Source organism: Coregonus lavaretus (assembly GCF_964263955.1).
Source record: "Coregonus lavaretus genome assembly, chromosome: 2".
Lineage (NCBI taxonomy): Eukaryota > Metazoa > Chordata > Actinopteri > Salmoniformes > Salmonidae > Coregonus > Coregonus lavaretus.
In genome coordinates this window covers 60,988,444-61,004,175 of record NC_139989.1, presented here as the reverse complement: position 1 = coordinate 61,004,175, position 15,732 = coordinate 60,988,444, and the positions used below count along the sequence as shown (strand labels likewise).

The 15,732-nt window shown below is 45.4% G+C and overlaps 1 protein-coding gene across 1 annotated transcript; it reads right to left on the bottom strand.

The window, feature by feature from the left end:
• Positions 1-1,523: 1,523 nt before the first annotated feature.
• On the bottom strand, positions 1,524-15,497 carry LOC311139943 (scavenger receptor cysteine-rich type 1 protein M130-like; the record flags this gene model as incomplete). Its single annotated transcript, XM_084174940.1, has 7 exons — positions 1,524-1,581; positions 2,004-2,241; positions 3,502-3,624; positions 8,155-8,277; positions 8,436-8,747; positions 12,845-12,943; positions 15,434-15,497. The coding sequence occupies 7 exons, from the start codon at positions 15,495-15,497 to the stop codon at positions 1,524-1,526; spliced, it is 1,017 nt and encodes a 338-aa protein (XP_084031066.1).
• Positions 15,498-15,732: the final 235 nt, after the last annotated feature.

Here is a 15,732-nt window from a genome sequence, read left to right as displayed (position 1 = left end):
TGCATATTTGTCTGCATTTAATAACAACAAGACTGGATGTATAAAATGCCATGAGAAAAAAAACATAAATATTTCCAGATATCTGACTGACTATTGTTAGAATCTTGGACTAATTTACATTTTTTAATTTTAGTCATTTAGCAGACACTCTTATCCAGAGCGACTTACAGTTAGTGAGTGCATACATTTTCATACTGGCCCCCCGTGGGAAACAAACCCACAACCCTGGCGTTGCAAGCGCCATGCTCTACCAACTGAGCTACAGGGGACTACAATCATCTGTGTTACAATCAGGGTGTAACACAGATGGGGTGGGACTACAATGTTGTGGTGTGTTGTGTGGTGTGATGTGGTGTGTTGTGTGGTGTGATGTGGTGTAGTGTGTTGTGGTGTGGTGTTTGTATTGTTTTCTGTAAAGTGACGTCTCCACTCACGGTAGGTAGGGTACGATGGCCACATCTAGGCTGCTCTTTGTGTCTAGCGGATAGGCACAGGAGAAAGGTATGCTCACAGGCCGGGTGAAGGACACATTGTGCACCTGGTAGATGAATAAACTGTTGGAGTAGATGGCATGGGTGCTGTTGGTCTGGAACATAGATGAAGAGAGGACGACAGTTGGGATGACATTAACAACATGACCGGTGGACATAATATAATATAACATAATATATTAAAATATAATATAATAAAGACCCGGTCATGTCTCCCTGAAGTATGGAAATTATTATTCACATGACACATTATTCATGTGTTGAAGTTATTATTCACATTACACATTATTCACGTGTTGATGTTATTATTCACATGATACATTATTAATGTATAGAAGTTATTATTCACATTACACATGTGTAGAGCTAGGAGTTATTATTCACATTACACATTATTCATGTCTGGAAGTTATTATTCACATTACACATGTGTAGAGCTAGGAGTTATTATTCACATTACACATTATTCATGTGTAGAGCCAGGAGTTTGTCCAGACCACCTGGCCAGTTTCAGAGAGGCAGGCAGCAAGGTTTAGACAAACTCCCACAGTTGTAAACAAAAAGCTAGGCATGGGGAAATAATGTCTAGACGCTTTTTTCCAGTGGAGATTAAGTTAATGAATTGACTAGCTGAGCTGTGGGACAGTGGATGCGCATTGATAATTCAAATGGAATTGTTAAAATTATTTCTCCCCAGGATTATCGGGAATAACTAACAGCTATCAACCATTCAGCATCCTGGATCTGACTTTACAGTTTTCTAAATATTAATGAACAACTGACAGATACAGTATGAACTGCCCTTCAGTTGAAGTTAATTGATCGTAAGAAAAGAGAATATTGAAAAGGGACAGAAGTCAGTGTTCTCACTCCTCACCGTCAATGTGTTTCCACAGCTGCCCTCCCTGCGCTCCACCTGGAACCACACTGTTCCGTTAGCCTCCTGATGGGAGGAGCAGCGGAGGTCAGCCAGGTGAGCAGAGAACGCGTTCAGATCTGCAGTCTCCAGACCAGCCCGGCTGAGACCCACCTCTAGGAGGCTCCGCCCACACACCAGCTCTGGGCCTGAGATGGAAGGACGCTCTTGAGTCTGAGAAAAAATGGGAGGAAGGTAAGAAAGTGAGGAATGAGAGAGAAGAGAGAAAGGGTATACATTTAGGGAGTAAATCACCTGAAGTCAACGTGAGCCTGGGTACTTTAAGCCCATAACCATGTGTGTGTTTAAGACTACCAAGAAAACACTGTGTGACCCCCCCCCCCAACAAGAAAGATAATCTGGAATAAAAACGACAGGCCCTGGTTATAGCCAGGGCCCGGAGTTTACCCTGGTCTAAAAATAAGACACCAGAATGGTGATCTAACTATATCCATAAAGCCTTAAAGAAGTTCTTGATTGAATGATAAAAAATTATGAATAAGGATCATTAAAGAGTGATACTCCTACCTGAACAGACGACACCAGCGTCTTCACCATGATTACAGCTGTGTCTCCCAAACCCATTGTGACTGCACCTTGTGAGATTAGATTCGCTGCCTGTACATCCAACGTCATCCATCCATATTGTCCCATTCCCCTGTCCGAAGTGGGCTTGGTGTGGTGCAGACATAGCTCTTCCACAGCCCAGCTGTCTACACACCACCTGGGCGTCACTCAAGTCCCACGAGTCATCGCACACCGTCCCCCAGCTACCAATGTGGTATACCTCCACTCTCCCAGAGTTAGGACCATTGATCAATCTGATCGGAGCATCTGACAAAGGAAAAAAAACGAAAAAAAAAACAGAGTGACTTATTGTAACAGCTAGACGTCACAGCCTGCGGTGTTCAATTCATTACCAAGTGTAGGTCGCCATCTGCTGTTGTGGCTAGAATCTCCGGTTTTGCACATTATTATTTTCTAACTATTTTACCCATCACTGTGCGTGAATACCAAACTGTGAGTACAGCCCTTGTTTGTCAATGTTTTACTGACAAAGTTGTCAATAGTTAAATCATATTTTTGTCATTATTACAGCATTTATGTATCTCGTTTTTATGCTAGCTCTGTAACATTGTTAGCTACATTTTGCCAGTCATTGTTAGCAGGCTATTCTTGTAGCTAGCTACCTGTATTTTCGTTTCAGTCATCATATTATTACAGTATCTTGTTTCATTATTGCTAAATTAATATGTGCCTTTTCCTAGTATTGATGCCATTGTATTCATGTTTATTATTTCCAGACCACATTGTGATCTGGATAAATGGATAGTTCATTGGATAATCATAGCTGGGTGATAATGGCACAGAAGAGTGAACCTTTAATCTCCAATCAACAATAAAGAACCCTAAACTGAGGAATTGGCTCTCTCACCATCTCTCTAATAGGAAGGAGAACAATCTCCATATCTCTGCCTACTCAAACCAGTGTAATAGTCTCAGAGGCTTCAGCCCTTTTCAACACTTATCCAAGTTACAATTGAATTGTAAGTGCATTTTACACAACACTTTCTTACACAACACTTTCTTAACACTCACCTTGCCACGCTGTCATTGGTGTAATTGCTGTGGTGTTACCAGCCAATGTGGTTGTTTGGATTGTTGGTCCTGCTGTTTCTGTTGTGGTGTTCCAGTAGAAAGGTGGTGATGTTGACAGAGATAAAGACAGGAGTTCAGTATAAATGTACCTTATATGGTTCTGACATTTTCTGTTTAACCCGGTCACGTCATTTGGTCAGGAAAACCTCTGCATTAACAAGAACACCATTGATCTGACAATACCACTTATAATACCAATTAAGCTGCATCAGACAAGGTTTTAACCTGCAGAGGTGGAGGTGGGATATGGGAAGGTGAGGCACGAAAAAATCCAGGACACCTGTGTAGTATTAATTAATAGCACACAACAAACCAGTCAATGGAGGGGGAAACAAATAAAAACACATCCATATATGGCTACTCTTACTCTTCTGTATTTTCTTGTACATTTACTTGGGAAAAACATCTGAATATACTGTATCTATTAGTCCACACAACTTCCTGTGTGACTGACCTGTGTGGGTTGTAGTGTTCCTGTGAAGGAACACCGCAGGTTAACCGTCTGGCCAGGATATGACATCACTTCCGGTTCCACCTCCACCCACTGTGACCTAGCCCCTGGGAGGAAGAAGAAGAGGAGAGGAAATTAGCCCACCTTTCACCACAGCTTCCTGTTGTTTCCCAGACAACGGGAACCATAACGTTAAGGAGACAAGGAGAGAAAGCTTCTTGAGACTTTTGGGACCAGACCTCAGCTCCTGATGACAAATGGCAGTACTCCCTGTTGTCTGAACTGCAGAAACAGAATATTAGATTATCTATGTAAGGGGTTTTCAAACTTTTGTAGCCCAGGGACCCCTGCCCAGGCAAACAGGTGACCCAGGGACCCCCGCCAGGCAAACTGGCGACCCAGGACCCCCATCATATGTTAGAAGATAAAAAAACATTCACGTCTTGTCTTATCATCAGGTGAATGATAATGGCAAATATAATTTAATCAACATTTTAAAATGATTAGATTTGGTAGACAGATTGGCCTCCTCACAGGAAGAGGAAGTGTAAACTCTAACATAGCCTATTAGCTAGAAAGATACAGTGCATCCGGAAAGTGTTCAGACCCCTTGACTTTTTCCACATTTTGTTAAGTTACAGCCTTATTCTAAAATGGATTAAATAAAACATTTTCCTCATCAAGCTACACACAATACCCCATAATGGCAAAGTGAAAACAGGTTTTTAGTCATTTTTGCAAATGTATAAAAAAAAAAACCTTATTTACATAAGTATTCAGACCCTTTGCTGTGAGACTCGAAATTGAGCTCAGGTGCATCCTATTTCTATTGATCATCCTTGAGATGTTTATACAACTTGATTGGAGCCCACCTGTGGTATATTCAATTGATTGGACATGACTTGGAAAGGCACACACCTGTCTATATGAGGTCCCACAGTTGACAGCGTATGTCAGAGCAGAAACCAAGTCAAATAATTGTTTGTAGAGCTCCGAGACAGGATTGTGTCGAGGCACATATCTGGGAAAGGATACCAACACATTTCTGCAGCATTGAAGGTCCCCAAGAACACAGTGGCCTCCATCATTCTTAAATGGAAGAAGTTTGGAACCACCAAGACTCTTCCTAGAGCTGGCCGCCTGGCCAAACTGAGCAATCGGGGAGAAGGGCCTTGGTAAGGGGAGGTCACTCTGACAAGAGCCCCAGAATTCCTCTGTAGAGATGGGATAACCTTCCAGAAGGACAACCATCTCTGCAGCACTCCACCAATCAGGCCTTTATGGTAGAGTGGCCAGACGGAAGCCACTCCTCAGTGAAAGGCACATGACAGCCTGCTTGGAGTTGACACAAGGCACCTAAAGACTCTCAGACCATGAGAAACAAGATTCTCTGGTCTGATGAAACCAAGATTGAGCTCTTTGTCCTGAATGCCAAGCGTCACGTCTGGTGGTGTCATGTTTTTCAGTGGCAGGGACTGGGAGACTAGTCAGGATCGAGGGAAAGATGAATGGAGCAAAGTACAGGGAGATCCTTGATGAAAACCTGGTCCAGACCTCTCAGGACCTCAGACTGGGGTGAAGGTTTACATTCCAACAGGACAAAAACCCTAAGCACACAACCAAGACAACGCAGGAGTGGCTTCGGGACAAGTCTCTGAATGGCCCAGACAGAGCCCGGACTTGAACCCGATCGAACATCTCTGGAGAGACCTGAAAATAGCTGTGCAGCGACGCTCCCCATCCAACCTGACAGAGCTTGAGAGGATCTGCAGAGAAGAATGGGAGAAACTACCCACATAAAGGTATGCCAAGCTTGTAGCGTCATACCCAAGAAGACTAGATGCTGTAATCGCTGCCAAAGGTACTTGTACAAAGTACTGAGTATATGATCTGAATACTTACGTAAATATAATATTTCAGTTTTTGCTTTGTCATTATGGGGTATTGTGTGTAGATTGATGAGGGGAAAAAACAATTTAATTAATTGTAGAATAAGGCTGTAATGTAACAAAATGTGGAAAAAGTCAAGGGGTCTGAATACTTTTCCGAATGGCAGTGGAGAAAATGTTGCTGTTGTAAAGCAAACTTTCTGCAATTCTACACATTTTTTCATTGAGCTGAGAGCAGATTTAGCAGTTTAAAAATGAATGCCTGACTGTCTAGCTTTTATTTGATTGTTAGTTCTCAAAGATGGTATTATTTAAACATACAAATAGTTCAATATCTTTTCTGCTTTCTATCTAGTTTTGGTCGTAAGTTGACACTAAAATGTTTTTTCCATCTTGAAAATGCCCACTTAGATGGCCTGCCTAAGAATGTTCTATATACACTGCTCAAAAAAATTAAGGGAACACTTAAACAACACATCCTAGATCTGAATGAATGAAATAATCTTATTAAATACTTTTTCCTTTACATAGTTGAATGTGCTGACAACAAAATCACACAAAAATTATCAATGGAAATCAAATCAACCCATGGAGGTCTGGATTTGGAGTCACCCTCAAAATTAACGTGGAAAACCACACTACAGGCTGATCCAACTTTGATGTAATGTCCTTAAAACAAGTCAAAATGAGGCTCAGTAGTGTGTGTGGCCTCCACGTGCCTGTATGACCTCCCTACAACACCTGGGCATGCTCCTGATGAGGTGGCGGATGGTCTCCTGAGGGATCTCCTCCCAGACCTGGACTAAAGCATCCGCCAACTCCTGGACAGTCTGTGGTGCAACGTGCCGTTGGTGGATGGAGCGAGACATGATGTCCCAGATGTGCTCAATTGGATTCAGGTCTGGGGAACGGGCGGGCCAGTCCATAGCATCAATGCCTTCCTCTTGCAGGAACTGCTGACACACTCCAGCCACATGAGGTCTAGCATTGTCTTGCATTAGGAGGAACCCAGGGCCAACCGCACCAGCATATGGTCTCACAAGGGGTCTGAGGATCTCATCTCGGTACCTAATGGCAGTCAGGCTACCTCTGGCGAGCACATGGAGGGCTGTGCAGCCCCCCAAAGAAATGCCACCCCACACCATGACTGACCCACCGCCAAACCGGTCATGCTGGAGGATGTTGCAGGCAGCAGAACGTTCTCCACGGCGTCTCCAGACTCTGTCACGTCTGTCACATGTGCTCAGTGTGAACCTGCTTTCATCTGTGAAGAGCACAGGGCGCCAGTGGCGAATTTGCCAATCTTGGTGTTCTCTGGCAAATGCCAAACGTCCTGCACGGTGTTGGGCTGTAAGCACAACCCCCACCTGTGGACGTCGGGCCCTCATACCACCCTCATGGAGTCTGTTTCTGACCGTTTGAGCAGACACATGCACATTTGTGGCCTGCTGGAGGTCATTTTGCAGGGCTCTGGCAGTGCTCCTCCTGCTCCTCCTTGCACAAAGGCGGAGGTAGCGGTCCTGCTGCTGGGTTGTTGCCCTCCTACGGCCTCCTCCACGTCTCCTGATGTACTGGCCTGTCTCCTGGTAGCGCCTCCATGCTCTGGACACTACGCTGACAGACACAGCAAACCTTCTTGCCACAGCTCGCATTGATGTGCCATCCTGGATGAGCTGCACTACCTGAGCCACTTGTGTGGGTTGTAGACTCTGTCTCATGCTACCACTAGGGTGAAAGCACCGCCAGCATTCAAAAGTGACCAAAACAGCCAGGAAGCATAGGAACGGAGAAGTGGTCTGTGGTCACCACCTGTAGAACCACTTCTTTATTGGGGGTGTCTTGCTAATTGCCTATAATATCCACCTGTTGTCTATTCCATTTGCACAACAGCATGTGACATTTATTGTCAATCAGTGTTGCTTCCTAAGTGGACAGTTTGATTTCACAGAAGTGTGATTGACTTGGAGTTACATTGTGTTGTTTAAGTGTTCCCTTTATTTTTTTGAGCAGTGTAGAAAACCCCCTGTAATTAGAGCCAAAGACTGTAATTTCCTCCATGGTAAAGGGGAATTCAAGATTTTGGCAATGAAGATATTTATCTACTTCCCCAGAGTCTGATTAACAGGAATAGCTAGCATGCTAACTGTTCTTGTAGACTTCCAGTCATTGCGCTAACACTAGTTAGCATTGGCTTGTGAAACTACCTCTAACCTCCTTCATACTGGACACAGAGACATGAAAATGGTATCCACGATTGTATTCTGTTATAGCTGTTATTAGTTGTTTGTCTAATTAAATAGAAGGTTGTGATACACTTGAGATGGTCAGGCATGTACGCAGAGATTTTATTTGAAAAGGTGTAGATCTTCAAAGACAAAGGTGGTTGTAAAATGCAGTTATTTTGCTGGGAGAGGGGTAGAATGAATGAGAATGAATAGGAGGCTTTAGACCCCCTACATTCTCCCTTTGATTCATTCTTGGGCTCTGCATTGTCCGAGGTGAAGGTATTTTAACACATTTTGTTAAATTAACAAACCATAAAAGTGAGGTGATACTTTGCATTGAGATGTTCATAAGCATTTCACACATACTGTCTGTGTGCCAAAGCACAACCTGTTTGTGCAAGCCTGTCTTTAAGTGCAATGTTAAGTGTAATATGTCTTGAAGTGTAATTTTACACAAAAACAAGACAGCACTTTCTAAAAATAGAAGAATGAAATGCAGAAAAACATGTTTTTTTCCTCTCACCTTGCCACCCTGGCGTGGAGTTAACTACCGATGGGGTTGTTGGGTAGATTGGTCCTCGTGTCTCTGTTGTATTATTCCAGTAGATTGGTGGTGCTGCTGTGGTGTTGCTGCCACCTGACGAAGCTAAAGACCGGAGTTCAGAACAATCTTACTTCATAGTCTTAAAAAACTACAGGCTCTAGTGGAGGTTGGGCCAAAACAACTACTATGGCCTCTGGTTATAGCCAGTCAAAAAGAGTACCGAATTATAAAGAAGGTTAGTTAAAGAACGATACTCCTACCTGAACAGACAACACCCGCGTCTTCACCATGATTACAGTTGTGTGACCCAAACCCTAGGTGGCCACACTGTGTGAGAGAAGACTCCCTTCCAGAACAGAGAACGTCATCCAACCAGATCTGTCCGTTCCCCTGTCCGAAGTGGGCTTCAGGTGGTGCAGACAGAGCTTCCCCACAGCCCAGCTGTTTACACACCACCTGGGCGTCACTCAAGTCCCACAAGTCATCACACACCGTCCCCCAGCTACCACTGTGGTAGACCTCCACTCTCCCAGAGCAGGAGTTAGGACCGTTGACCAATCTGATCGGGGCATCTGACAAAGAAATAATTCCCTTCAGTCAAGTTACAACTTTGTCGGATTTGTAGGTGCATTTTATACAAGAAGAGCAAACTTTCTACAGATAAAAAGGATGGAATGCAAAAAAAACTGTGTCTGTGTCCGAATACCCATGCTTGCGTCCTAAATAGTAGTCCGTTTGAGTATGCGAAAACAAGTTTAATAGTATACAACATTTCAAAAATCAAGTATATTTTAAATGCCCGGATGTCATGCTAATTTCGGCTTTGACAACAGCTGATCAATTCGATATGGGGATGCGCCACCGAAATCAACGAATAGTGGGAAACAATGCAATCGCGCATGATGCATTCTCACTATTCAAAAATAAAATGTTTTAGATTATGTGAATTTTCTAAAATCGAGTATGGTTTAAATGCCAGGACATTATACTGATTTCTGCTTTTCATCTAGTAGAATTCGATGCACACTTTTCAAAAAGTTCTACAGCTGCACCATCGAGAGCATCTTGACTGGCTGCATCACCACTTGGTATGGGAAATGCACCGCCCTTGACTGCAAAGCGCTACATAGGGTGGTACGGAGCCCAGTACCTCACTGGGGCCGAGCTCCCGGCCATCTAGGACCTCTATATCAGGCGGTGTGTCACGATCGTCTTCAAAAGGAGCAGACCAATACGCAGCGTGTTGAGCGAACATGATGACTTTATTATATTAAAGTGCAAAAACCAAAACAATAAACGATTCGTGAAGTCCACAGTTACAATGACCGTAAAGGAACAAAAACCCACAACACTAAGGTGAACACTGACAGTTTAAATATGGCTCCCAATCAGAGATAACGAGCCGACAGCTGACCCTCGTTACCACTGATTGGGAGTCACACGACCAAACAATGAAACACAACCAAATACAACACAACCAAATGAACACACCCTGGCTCAAAATACACAGTCCCGGAGCCAGAGCGTGACAGTACCCCCCCCTAAAGGCGCGGACTGCGACCGCGCCTCAAAGAACCCAAATAGGGGAGGGCTGGGTGGGTGTTGCTCCTCGGAGGCGGCTCCGGCTCTGGCTCCGGGCTTGACCACCATCCTACATCCATCCCCCCGTAATGGCCCCGGTCCGATCCAACCCAGCTGGCTGGATCCGGACTGATGACGCGCACCCCTAACTTGGCGCGTGAGGCAGGGACGGACCGGACCTGGCTGACGATACGCATCCTCGGCTTGGTGCGTGGAGCCGGAACGGACCTCCTCAGGCTGACGACTCGCCTCCCTGGCTTGGTGCGCGTAGCAGGCATAGGCTGAACCATGTTGACGACTCGCCCCCTTGGTTTGGTGCGAGTAGCCGGAACGAGCTGACCCAGGTTGACGACTCGCACCCTTAGCCTGGTGCGAGTGGCAGGAACAGTCCGGGTTGGGCCGGCGACGCACACCGTAGTTTTGATGCGTGGAGCAGGAACCGGCCGGGCTGGGCTGGCGACGCACCCCTTTGGCTTGGTGCGTAGAGCAGGGACAGGCCGGGCTGGGCTGGCGACGCACCCCTTTGGCTTGGTGCGTAGAGCAGGAACGGGCAGAGCCGGGCTGACGAGACGCACCACAGGCTTGATGCGGAGAGCAGGCACGGGCCGTGCCGGACTGACGACGCACACCACTGGCTTGGTGCGGGAAGCTTGGATGGACCGGACTGTACTAGGGACACACACCACTGGCCCTACACCGGGATCTGGAACGGGCCGGACCGGACTGGCAACACACGCCAGTACCTCTCGCCGTGCCTCTACTTCCTCCATCCCCTCTTCGACCAGTGGCCCCCGTAACCCGGCGGCCTTCTCCAGCAACCCACTGGGCCGCTCTATCGCGGCCTCCTGCTGGTCCGACGTCGTGAGCCCCCCCCTAAAAATTTTCGGGGCGTCTCTCCTACCCGTGGACCAGGTCTCCATATCCCTCGCCAGCCTCTCGCCCTTCTGCCATAGTGTCAAGCCCTTCTCCTCCTCACTCGGCTTGACCCAGTCCAGGAGGCGAAGGAGATCTGTGAGGGATCTCCCTGGCGACGGCTCCTGGACACGCTGCTTGGTCCCATCTTGGTGGGTTTTTCTGTCACGATCGTCTTCAAAAGGAGCAGACCAATACGCAGCGTGTTGAGCGAACATGATGACTTTATTATATTAAAGTGCAAAAACCAAAACAATAAACGATTCGTGAAGTCCACAGTTACAATGACCGTAAAGGAACAAAAACCCACAACACTAAGGTGAACACTGACAGTTTAAATATGGCTCCCAATCAGAGATAACGAGCCGACAGCTGACCCTCGTTACCACTGATTGGGAGTCACACGACCAAACAATGAAACACAACCAAATACAACACAACCAAATGAACACACCCTGGCTCAAAATACACAGTCCCGGAGCCAGAGCGTGACACGGTGTCAGAGGAAGGCCCAACAAATTGTTCTAAGCTGTCATATGGAATTGTTTTAAGATGGTCAAACCATGGATTATTTGACTATTTAATTTTTTATTTTAGGTATACATTTCTTTATATAACAATAATTTGATTAAATATTGAATTAGGCTTTTTGCGTGCGTGCGCGCGTGCAAGTAGAAAAAACATGTTGACTCACCCTACTTGTAGAGAAACGCCAATGCCATCCTCCTCTTTCATGTTGCCTAAATCGTGTATGACTCTGTCATACAGTACGTGCTTTTAGTTTCAGTTGTCCTAGGCTACCTGGCTAATATACTTGCTCACTAGCCTAACTTCCTTTCATGGGAAACGATACGCCAGGCCAGCTAGTTAACATTAGCATACTACATCTAGCTATATGTTGATCTTCCATACTCTCAGGCCAGGGCCACAATGTATTAATTTATGGTTGGAACAGAATCGTTATAATCATTGGCCAGTACAGAGAATTAAGTAAAATCCAAATCTCTATCTCCATCCATGGCTAATTTAGGAATGGGCCCATTTTTGCTAGCTAGCTAGCTAGCCACCGAAGGACAACAACACAACGAGATGCAACAATTCAATTTTTCTGTCAATATTGATGTTTGGCTTGTGATGTGATTGGTCTGAAGCCAAATCCAAACTGGCTTCCCTTGACACTTTATTTTGGTTGACCAGGACCATTCACAGCTGGGCTCACTCAGTTTAGTTCAACGCTGATTGGCTATTATTTTTTAATTTTAAATTTTTTGATGAAGGGAGGCCAAATGCTCGCTGGTTTCCGTTGCATTCAATGCTACTGGCGGCAACAATGTCATACTCTTTCTGACCAGACGGCACCAGATAGATATGCTACGCATACTGAGACAGAGGGGCGCTGTTTCGTTCACTCGGATGCTTTAACCGGTGAGATACATAAAGCCTCTTGCGAATTGAAGGAAATGTATGAAACACAGAGAGACGAAAGACAAAATAATGTATATGTTAATATTTTTATTTGCCAATGTTTTGGGGAGCCTGGCTTCCCTTGGCATCCATGAATACACGCCACTGTGTACTAAGCTAATTATATATGTTACAACACTTTGGTTTTACTAATAATATATTGAAATGGAACCAAATTATATTTTAAATATGATAGATGGACTATGTGGGCTATGGTATAGGCCGAATGTGATAGTCTGCCTCTACCCGCCTTAGTAGGCCTATAACTCCATTCCTATTCTATTCAGAGTTTAGAGAAATTAATCAAATTGGAAATGAGCTATTATCAGGCTGGTTAATGCGATGCATGTCTGTTGAATTTGGAAAACTTCACCTGCACTCGGCCCCGCCCCATCTACGCAGCCAGTCAGGAGCTTCTACTGCGTTGCAGCTGTGGCATACTGCATACTGCATACTTCTTATTAAATGGTACGTGCTAAATAGTATGCAACGATGAGTACATAGTATGCAGTTTAAGTATGTAGTACGCTAGTATAGGTATTCGGACAGGGCAAGCGTCTGGGTGTGCTTCTACATCTGCATTGCTTGCTGTTTGGGGTTTTAGGCTGGGTTTCTGTATAGCACTTTGTGATGTCTGCTGATGTAAAAAGGGCTTTATAAATACATTTGATTGATTGCTCTTGCCACCCTGTTATTGGTTCCGTGGCGTTACCTGCCAATGTGGTTGTTTGGTTGGTTGGTCGGGCTGTTCCTGTTGTGGTGTTCCAGTAGATAGGTGGTGCTGCTGTGGTGTTGCTGCCACCTGATGTAGCTAAAGACAGGAGTTCAGTACAAACTTACTTTACACAATTTTATAATAATGAAGTCCCTAGTGGAGGTTGGGTTATAAAGGGATGGAGAGAAGTGGAGGTTGGGTTATAAAGGGATGGGGAGAAGTGGAGGTTGGGTTATAAAGGGATGGGAGAAGTGGAGGTTGGGTTATAAAGGGATGGGGAGAAGTGGAGGTTGGGTTATAAAGGGATGGGGAGAAGTGGAGGTTGGGTTATAAAGGGATGGGGAGAAGTGGAGGTTGGGTTATAAAGGGATGGGAGAAGTGGAGGTCGGGTTATAAAGGGATGGGGAGAAGTGGAGGTTGGGTTATAAAGGGATGGGGAGAAGTGGAGGTTGGGTTATAAAGGGAGGGAGAGAAGTGGAGGTTGGGTTATAAAGGGATGGGAGAAGTGGACGTTGGGTTATAAAGGGATGGGAGAAGTGGAGGTTGGGTTATAACGGGATGGAGAGAAGTGGAGGTCGGGTTATAAAGGGATGGGAGAAGTGGAGGTTGGGTTATAAAGGGATGGGGAGAAGTGGAGGTTGGGTTATAAAGGGATGGAGAGAAGTGGAGGTTGGGTTATAAAGGGATGGGAGAAGTGGAGGTTGGGTTATAAAGGGATGGGGAGAAGTGGAGGTTGGGTTATAAAGGGATGGGAGAAGTGGAGGTTGGGTTATAAAGGGATGGGGAGAAGTGGAGGTTGGGTTATAAAGGGATGGGGAGAAGTGGAGGTTGGGTTATAAAGGGATGGGGAGAAGTGGAGGTTGGGTTATAAAGGGATGGGGAGAAGTGGAGGTTGGGTTATAAAGGGATGGGAGAAGTGGAGGTTGGGTTATAAAGGGATGGGGAGAAGTGGAGGTTGGGTTATAAAGGGATGGGAGAAGTGGAGGTTGGGTTATAAAGGGATGGGGAGAAGTGGAGGTTGGGTTATAAAGGGATGGAGAGAAGTGGAGGTTGGGTTGTCCTCCTGAGTGGCGCAGTGGTCTAAGGCACTGCATCGCAGTGCTAACTGTGCCACTAGAGATCCTGGTTCGAATCCAGGCTCTGTCGCAGCCGGCCGCGACCGGGAGACTCATGGGCGGCGCACAATTGGCCCAGCGTCGTCCAGGGTAGGGGAGGGAATGGCCGGCAGGGATGTAGCTCAGTTGATAGAGCATGGCGTTTGCAACGCCAGGGTTGTGGGTTCAATTCCCACGGGGGGCCAGTATAAAAAAAATATGTATTCACTAACTGTAAGTCGCTCTGGATAAGAGCGTCTGCTAAATGACTAAAATGTAAAATGTAAATATAAAGGGATGGGGAGAAGTGGAGGTCGGGTTATAAAGGGATGGGGAGAAGTGGAGGTCGGGTTATAAAGGGATGGGGAGAAGTGGAGGTTGGGTTATAAAGGGATGGGAGAAGTGGAGGTTGGGTTATAAAGGGATGGGGAGAAGTGGAGGTCGGGTTATAAAGGGATGGGGAGAAGTGGAGGTTGGGTTATAAAGGGATGGGAGAAGTGGAGGTTGGGTTATAAAGGGATGGGGAGAAGTGGAGGTTGGGTTATAAAGGGATGGGGAGAAGTGGAGGTTGGGTTATAAAGGGATGGGGAGAAGTGGAGGTTGGGTTATAAAGGGATGGGGAGAAGTGGAGGTTGGGTTATAAAGGGATGGGAGAAGTGGAGGTTGGGTTATAAAGGGATGGGAGAAGTGGAGGTTGGGTTATAAAGGGATGGGAGAAGTGGAGGTTGGGTTATAAAGGGATGGGAGAAGTGGAGGTTGGGTTATAAAGGGATGGGAGAAGTGGAGGTTGGGTCCAAATAGAATAAACATTTAAAAAATGAGGAAAATGAATACATAAACGAGAAAAGGACATTTCCTAAAAATGTGTGCTTGCTTCTCTTGACGTATTTATGGTTGTGAAATCAGTTGTGGGGTTTAAACCATAAGACACCAGGATGGTGATCTACCTGTATCCAGAAAACCTTTACTAAGGTTGTTGATCGAAAAATAATTGATAAAGAAGCTTAAAAAACAATACTCCTACCTGAACAGACGACACCAGCGTCTTCGTGATGTCCACAGTTGTGTAATCCAAACCCATTGTGACTGCACCTTGTGAGATTAGACTCGCTGCCTGTACATATAACGTCATCCAGCCAGATCGTCCCGTTCCCCTGTCCGAAGTAGGAGTTAGGACCGTTGACCAATCTGACTTGACTATTGGCTATTGCTGATGTTGTATCGGATGTCATTGTTGAGAACATAGTGTCTGCGATGCTGTCGACACCTGTGTTGGAGAGGTGGTGTTGACATCTGACCGAACGGACAAAAGAGAGTTTCTGATGAAGCATAGGCTACTAGCCACAGTATCATGTACCATAATTATGTATGTCTAACAAGACCTTCAGAAAAAATGTCAACTACTATGATGAAAATTGAACTCTGCCCAGATCTTAAACACAAGGACCTGAAACACATAATACCAAATGACCAAGACCATCAACCATGTTACCTGAGCTATGACCAGTGGTGGCCTGTATGAACAGGAGCAGCAGGGGAGCCCCTGAGGACGTCATTAGGAACAACATCATTCAGATCCAAAACACACCTGAGAAGAGGTTCAGAGTTAGTCGTGGATAGTTAGTGGAACAATTGGTTGATACTGTATATAGTTAAACATCTATAAACCATCTATAGGGGACAATTCACATGAAGTGGTACTAGGAATTACAAATAAAATAAAGCATAATTGAAACCAAATCCAACAATGTCGTTTCAGTCTGCTAGAATAGTCAAGTCTTCCAGGACACC